The 7,653-nt window shown below is 54.4% G+C and overlaps 1 protein-coding gene across 1 annotated transcript; it reads right to left on the bottom strand.

The window, feature by feature from the left end:
• Positions 1-5,525: 5,525 nt before the first annotated feature.
• Positions 5,526-7,082, bottom strand: NKX2-5 (NK2 homeobox 5). The gene is made up of 2 exons (XM_050979591.1): positions 6,782-7,082; positions 5,526-6,133 (listed from the first exon to the last, which is right to left on the bottom strand). Exons 1-2 carry the CDS (start codon positions 7,080-7,082, stop codon positions 5,526-5,528), a joined length of 909 nt encoding a protein of 302 aa, XP_050835548.1.
• Positions 7,083-7,653: the final 571 nt, after the last annotated feature.

Genomic DNA, 7,653 nt, shown 5'->3' with positions numbered 1-7,653 from the left:
GGTTGGTTCTAGGGCTAAAACTCTCAAATTCCTTTCTAAGTTCTGCTTGTTTCTTAATAACTAGTTTTGAGAGCAGTTCACAGGATTTGAAATAACAAATCTGCTTTCCCCCCATTTGAGCCTGTTAACTCCTGACCTTGCCCACTCCACAGAAGTGTCATTCATGCCTTCAGCTTACCCATGTCCACAAGTAATAATTTAGCTCCAGGATGTCTCCCCAATACCAATTATTCTTAACCAACCCTAAGAAATAAAATTATTTTGACCACTAAAAGATTTATTCCCATTCACAAGGGTTGTGGTGTGAGGTTTTTTCTTTTGTTTGTTTGGGTTTTTTTTGTTTTGGTATTAGTTGTTGTTGGGATATATTTGTGTCTTTTGGTTTGTGGTTTTTGGGTTTCTTGTTGTTGTTTGGTTCTTTTGGGTTTTTTTTTTTTTAAGGACAACTTACTTATTTTTCCAGCCCTCCAAACCAAGCAGGTATTGAGTGAACTCTCCAAGAGTGTGGGACAACTCCTGGACTGCTCATGGTGGGCAGGACTGAGCTGAACCTGCTGCAAACACGATGTCCCTCTCTAATGGGCTGGGGAAATGCCCAATCTCCTGGCTTAGACCTGTGATTTAGCTATTTGACCGTGATTCTTTGTTATTATGTTATGTTATTTTAATCAGGGATGAGTTAAGGGATGAGTTGCAGTCTCAGTGGGGTCCATGCTCCAGCTGCTCACACACAGAGCTGGTTTCAAAATGCTCCTCAAATGTGAATTTCTCTTCCTGGGTACTCACTTTCTGGGAAAGAGTTTATTTTCTCAGCATATCGATCCAGCCTCCATTGAAATAATTCCTATTTCCTTGGGAGTTCCAGCAGCTCCTTCATGCAGGGGCAGAGGAACTGAATTCTCTTCCTCACCCCAGCAGCTCCAGCCCAGTCTGTGCTGGACAAGGGGAGATGTGGCTGATGGGCTGCTCGGGGTGACCCTCTCTCCAAAAGGGTCTCTCTTGCTGCCAGAAACCCTGGAGTGGCAGCGTTTAAAGTGACTGCAGGAGACAGGGAGGGACATCTTCACTTAATGTGTTCTGTGTCACTTTGCTGAACCTTGACTGATGATCTTTCACAAACGCGTTGCTTGATCTGCTGGGAGAAATCTCTGCTTCCCTTCTCCGCGTCAAAACGCAGCATTAATTTCGGTTTTTGGGCAATAACAAACTGCCCAGGAATGAAAAATCCTGAAAGCCCATCCCTTTCTCGCTTGGGAGTGGCATTTTAAAGGTGTTGATTCTCCTTAATAATCCCCATTAACAAGAAATCGCTTACTGCTGATACTGATCTAAACTGATGTCAGGGAGATGAATTAGGGGCCGGGCACGGGGGTTGTTGATCTGTTGTTTTCCTGCCGAGCTTCTCAGGAACACCAAAACACTTAATTCCTGCCAGGACCGTGTCTTGTTTTCAGACTCCAGGGAAAAACTTCCGATGTGAAAACTCCTTGAACTTAAGGAATAAAATTCTGGCACTTTAGGGTGTTTTTTGGGAAAAACAATTACTTCAGTTCCTACACAACTGCCACAGGCAAGGGATTTGGTATCAGTCCCTTACAGCTGACAACTCGTTCCTGTACAAATTCTGTGAATTCCAAAGGGTTTGGATAAACTTGCCATGTGCAGTTTGTCTCGAGAAGACTGAGCTGCTCTCACCCTGTCACCTTCAGGTGGAGCTGGGACACTGAATTACCAAAAAACCCAAAAAAAGCTGGGTTTGAACAGAGCCGTGAATGCCAGTGCCAGGCTGTGCAATCCCCAAAAAAACCGAGGGAAGAGCAGATCAAATCCAAGTGCAAATCTTGTTAAAAGCTCTTTTCCTCTATCCCTTAGAGTGCCCCCGGGCACCGGGAGGATCCCTGCTTTCAGGTTCCCTGGGGAAACGCCAGGATCCTGCACTCCCCTCTGGATCACCCTTCCCTAAGCACAGGGTTTTTGTGCTGCTCAAGAGATGGGAAACGCTTCAGGCTCAGACAGGACCAGGTCAGATTTACCATGTGAGGTTTTTCTGAGCCTTTCAGAGGGCTGGGCTCAGAGAGGCACAGCCCCGGTGCTTCTGCAAGTCCTGGGGGGATCTTTTGCCCCTGCCTGACCCTGTGGGCTGAGCTGGTGTGGAGCTGCAGCTGGAAATGAGGCCGGGCTGGAATAGGAGAGATGGGGTCTGTGAGCACAGGGAGCCCCCTGGGCTGGTGTCTGTGTGCTGGGGGGTCTGGTGCCTTGGGAAGGCTGAGCTAGAACAGACTGGACAGAGCTACAGAACAAAGCAGGGATTTATGAAAGGATCTCCTCCATGGACCCACCTTGGGCAGCAGCAGAGCCCAGCCAGGGCTGCACCCAAGATGACCCAAAATGGCCCCAAAATCCCTGACCGGGCACGGGGTCTCTCCCTGGGATCAGCTCTGCTCCATTCCCACCTTGCAGTTCATTGTCCCAGCCCAGCTTTAGCCCAGGCACTCCCACCCTTGTTTTTCTCTCTCCAGCCCACGGGGTTTGTGCTCCTGGGCTGAGATTGGGGTCATTTGTCCTTGGTGCCCAGCTGGAGCAGGAATTGTTTTGTCTCCCTGCTCTGTGCAGAGCTCACCATGCCCTGATGTGAACCCAGACCCACACACTAAAGCAGCACAGAATGTGAAAAATAGAAAAGCTGAACCCTGAAGCATCAGTTAACTCCTCCTGGATCTCCTTGCACTTCCCACTCATCCAGCTGATGGAAGGTCTTTACCTGTGGCTGCTGTGCCCTGGCAGCGCTGCCCCCAGCCAGCTGTGCCCGTGTCTGCTCCCAAATCACTTTCTGAGCCGGCTCCAAGGCTCCGGCTGCTGCTCTAAACCCCCTCTCACCCTGCCCTGCATCTGCTGGTGATGCAATTCCCGCAGGAAAGGGAAGTTTGGGAGGAGGGGAGTGTGTGAGCAGGAGCTGTGGGACGCTCATCCCTGCTGAGAATGAGCACAGTGCAGCCCTGGAAATCAGACCCAAAGCTGGTGCCCAGAGCAGCCACTGCAGGGAAAATCCCACCGGACAGACAGATTTCTTGGTAGCTGTAGCTCTGAGTTATCATGGGAGGAAAATAAACATGTTTGGAGAAAATAACAGCTTCTGAGGAAGGGAAAGGATGTGGGGAGTGTGTGAGAAGGGTTCTGTATTGATGTGGGGAGTTACTTTTTCCTGTGGCTTTTTCTGAAGTTTCACTGCTGTCTTGTTTGCCCACTTAAAGCAGGGCCCTGCTTAGGGCTGGTTTCTGAAAGTTCAAGTTTTAGCTAATTCTCAGTGCCTGCCCCCATGTTAACTCAGGACTTATCCTTCTTCTGAGGGCTCCCTGCGTGCTCTGACCCTGTCTGAGCTCTGTGGTGGTGGCAGCAGGAGTGGCACGGTGGCACCCCTGTGACCATTTGACAGGTCGGGCAAACTTTGGCCCCAAACTGTGACTGCCCCCACCCCTCACCAGTTTAAACCCGGCTTTCTCCTGCCCCCCTCCAGTCAGATTCTTCATTCAAGAGTTATCTGAAACAATGACAGAACTGTTACTGATAACTAAACTCACTCCTAGGTATGAAAGGTTTGTCATGTGCACGTTATTTAATTTAAAGTTTTATTGTTATCTGGTGTTAGAATAATAATCTTTCCCAGGAGTTCTTGGGACACCTTGGCTCTCTTCAGGCAGGACATTTCCTGGTTGCTCTGGATCCTGTGCCCCCTAAGGCCAAGCCCTCATGGAGCCCTGGAGATGGTTCCAGGTGAGGGGAAGTGGCCTTTGCTTCCCTCTGGCCTGCCCAGGTGCCCTCTCCCCCTGCTTCAGGCTGGCACACTCTGGTCCCCTTTGTCAGAGCCCCGTGTCCCAGTGGCTCAGTGGGGTGAGCTCCCCGAGGCAGATTCCCCTCGGGATGAGGCTGAAGGTCCCTCCTTGCCCTCCCTGAGCCCCAGACAGGTGTCTGCACTGCACTCTGCTCTGGGGGCTCGGTGGGCAGCACCCAGCGCTCCTCTGGCTGGAAGGAGCTGGGAGCTCCTTATCTGTGCAATCCTACCTCGGGGGGGGGTCTCTGGGGTTGGGAGAGAGGCTGCAGGCAGCTTCCATTCCCCGGCAGCCTTTCATCCTCTGTCCCAGGGCCACAGCCACCCTGTCTCCATCCCTGTTTACTGATGGGGCCGATAGGGCCGAGGCAGGAGGGGTTGCAGGTCCCCCTAATCGCCCTGTCACCGGCCGGACAGCCTCAGACACTCTCAGAGGATGTTGTGACTGCGCTGAATTACAATGTTTGTTGTTTCTCACTCCCAATAATTGACATTTGATAGCGACTACCGTAAAAGCGGCCGAGGGGCCGGGGCTGCGGCAGAGGAGAGGCAGGAGCCGGGCGCTGGGGAGCCCCGCTCGCTGTCCCTTGGCAGTCTGGGGACAGCCGGGGGTTCCTTTGTGCCTCCCCCCATGGGGACAGGATGTGCAGGGGATGTGGAAACCTCCGCGGATGAGCTGGGGGCAGTTTGGGGGCTTTGGGTTATGACTTGGGGTGTCGGTACCTCTCTTTGCAGTGCTTTCTGTGCAGGGAATAATAAATCAGCCCCGCGCTCCCGGAGACTGGGAACGATGGGGTCGGTCCCGATCCCAGCCCGGTGCTTAGCCAGGCTGGGAGCTCGAAAAGCGGCTTTGAAATCATTTAAAAAACTCCTTAAAATACAAACACCATTTGCATGCGGCAAAGCGAGAATGCCGAGCGCACGGGAGGGCTGCACAGACCCGGGGGGACCGGCAGGGAAAGGCTCCCGGAGCGGGCGGGCGGCGGGGCCGGCCCGGGAGAGCCCCCGGGATGCGCAAGAACGCCAGGGACGCCGAGCTTCAGCCACTCTCTTTAATGACAACTCGCTGATCTCTCAGCTTGTACAGCAAAGGGCAACGCGTACCAAGGGGCGGACAGTGCATTTCCATGCTAACTCACGTTTTAGTGCAGAACCCTACGGGACCTGGCGGGCCGGAGTGTCTGTGTCCCTCGGGAGTCTGTCTGTCCTCATCCCTGCCCAGGCCGGCAGTAGCAGCCTCGCAAGGGACACCTGGGGGTGCCGAGATGCCGAACTGACCGAACAGCGGGGACCGTACGGGAAGTGCAAAAATTAAATGTGGATGTCAATAATAATAATTAGTATAGAGTAAAAGTTAAAAAAAAAAAAAAAAAAAAAAAAAAAAAAAAAAGAGAGAGAGTTTCAGGGCTTGGCTGGGTGTTGTTGGGAACAAGTCACGCGAAATTACCGGCTGGTTTGTAGGAAGGAAGGAGGGGAATTACCAGGGCGATGACCCGAGTGGAACGGAGCGAGAGGAGCCGGGAAATGCGGGCATCCCCCGCCGGTGCTTGCCTGGCCCCGCACGAAATACCGAAACGCGCCCCGTCCGTGGCCACGCCACCGGTGAGATCCGCGGGGATGCTCCGCTGCAGCGTCCCCGGCCCCGCAGCCTGGCAATGTCCCGAGCCCGGCTCGCAGCCCCTCCGGCCGCGGGGCGGCTCTACCAGGCTCGGATGCCGTGCAAGGTGGAGATGCCCGCGTTGCCCTGCGGGATGGGCGTCTGCACCGAATTCAAGTCCCCCACGCTGAAGTTCATGAAGTTGTTGGCGGGCGCCGAGGGCTGCATGGGCTGCATGGAGGGGTAGTTGCAGTTGTAGTTGGCGTTGCAGGCGGGGCTGTTGTAGTTGGTGTACGCGGGGTAGGCGTTGTAGCTGTAGGGGTTAATGCTGACATTGTAGGGCGAGCTGTAGGGGGAAGATTCCCCCAGGCAGGGCTTCCCATCGCGCACCAGCACCGGCACGGCGATCCGCCGCGGGGGAGGGATCCCCACCATTTCCAGCGTCTGGTCCTGTCTCTGCCTTTTGCATTTGTACCTTCGGTTCTGGAACCAAATTTTCACCTGGGTGGAGGTGAGCTTTAGGACGTTCGCTAGGTGGTCCCTCTCGGGGGCTGAGAGGTATTTCTGCTGCTTGAACCTTCTCTCCAGTTCGTACACTTGGGCTTGAGAAAAGAGGACTCGAGGTTTCCTCCTTTTCCTCTGTCTGGGACGCTCGGGATCTTCCAGGTCTCTTTTCTCCTGCTCCAGGCTCTTGTGTAAGGAACACAGTTCTGCAGCAAAATAAACGGGAGAAGGAAAAAAGTGGAGGAAAAAATCGTGCAAAAAAATTATAAATTAGTATTTAATAAAGAGCGAGCACGCCCTGGCCCTTCCTCGGCCTCGCAGGCCGCTGTGGTGCCCACTCCTGCAGCAGCGGGGCCGGCCCTGCCCCGCTCTTTAGCTACCTCTGCAGCAAATTTCCCATGTTTTTTCTTTGAAAACAACGGTGCACCATGCACTGATGTGAGTCTCACCCGCCTGTGCCCCAGCCTGGATTTATCGCTCGTAGCTTTGTGCTGAAACCCACCCCGACCCCCGAGCGAGCCGGGAATCGCATTTGTCACCCGGTTTGTGTCCAAACTCGAGGCCTCGCGTGTCACAGCTCTGCCCGTCCCGTTGGACAGGGGCACATCCCCGGCCCCGCCCGGGGGTCTCCGGGCCGGGGTCAGCGGGACCCTGCCCGCGGTGGGCTCAGACCCGCTCCCGCAGGGCCCGGGAAGGGATGAAGATGCTGCCGCTCACCGAACCCCGGCACCGAGCGCAGCCCGCACTGTACCCCGTCCCCCCAGCCCTGGGCACCCCCGGCCGAGCGCCCAAGCCCGCAGGGGGATCCCCATCCCCCTGCCCTCCCTTGTCCCCGCAGCAGCGCTTGGCTTTACCTTTCTTGTCTGCCTTGGCCTCCTTGGCCGAGTCCATCTCCGCGTAGCTTTTCCCGTAGTAGGAGCCGGGGAAGGCGGCCGCGGTTTTGCCGGGGGGCGGCTCGGGCAGCTCGTCCCGCAGGTCGGGCAGGGCCGGGGGCTCGGTGCCGAACGCCTCCTGCTTGAAGGTGGCCAGCATGCAGGACGGGGAGGCCAGCGAGGCCAGCTCCATGGAGCCCAGGCTGTGCTGCTGCTGCTGCTGCTCCAGGTTCAGAATATCCTTCACCGAGAAGGGGGTGGTTGTCACAGGGCTAGGAAACATTGCGGAGGACAGCGGGGCAGCGGCCGCAGGCCAGGGTCATGGAAAAGGAGGTGGGGAGCAGCCAAGGTGGAGCAGTGGTGGAGCGTGGGCTCCCGGAGGGGGCACATAGCATTCCCGAGAGTAGCCCTGACTTGTGCACTGCCGCCAGGTAGGAGCGGACCATAAGGCCGGGGAAGGAGGGACTAGGCAGTTTTTGGGTGACTTTAGCTTTCTATTGGCCAACATTGCGGTGATGGTATGAGAGATGCAAAGTTCCATGTCACCTAATATAGTAATACATCTCAAAAACAGCTCCGCTCTTTTAAAGGGGCGGCACTGCATTTATGCAGCTTTGCAGCGGAGGGTTTGTTCATCCATTTGAAACAAAAAAAAACCAAAACCCCAAAAAAGAATGGCCTAATGCGTACAAAGTCACTATCTGATGCTATCTATCATACAGTCAGATTAAATAAACAGGCCGGGAGGAAACCATCAACCAAATATGTGCTGATTTAATTTTTTTTTTTTTTTTAAGCAAGAGAACGGAGGTTTCGTTTTTAGTATTCTGCAATATCCGACGGCAGGAACTAAA

This window comes from Serinus canaria, chromosome 13, assembly GCF_022539315.1.
Source record: "Serinus canaria isolate serCan28SL12 chromosome 13, serCan2020, whole genome shotgun sequence".
NCBI classification, from domain to species: Eukaryota; Metazoa; Chordata; class Aves; order Passeriformes; family Fringillidae; genus Serinus; species Serinus canaria.
This window is presented reverse-complemented; position numbering and strand designations above follow the sequence as displayed.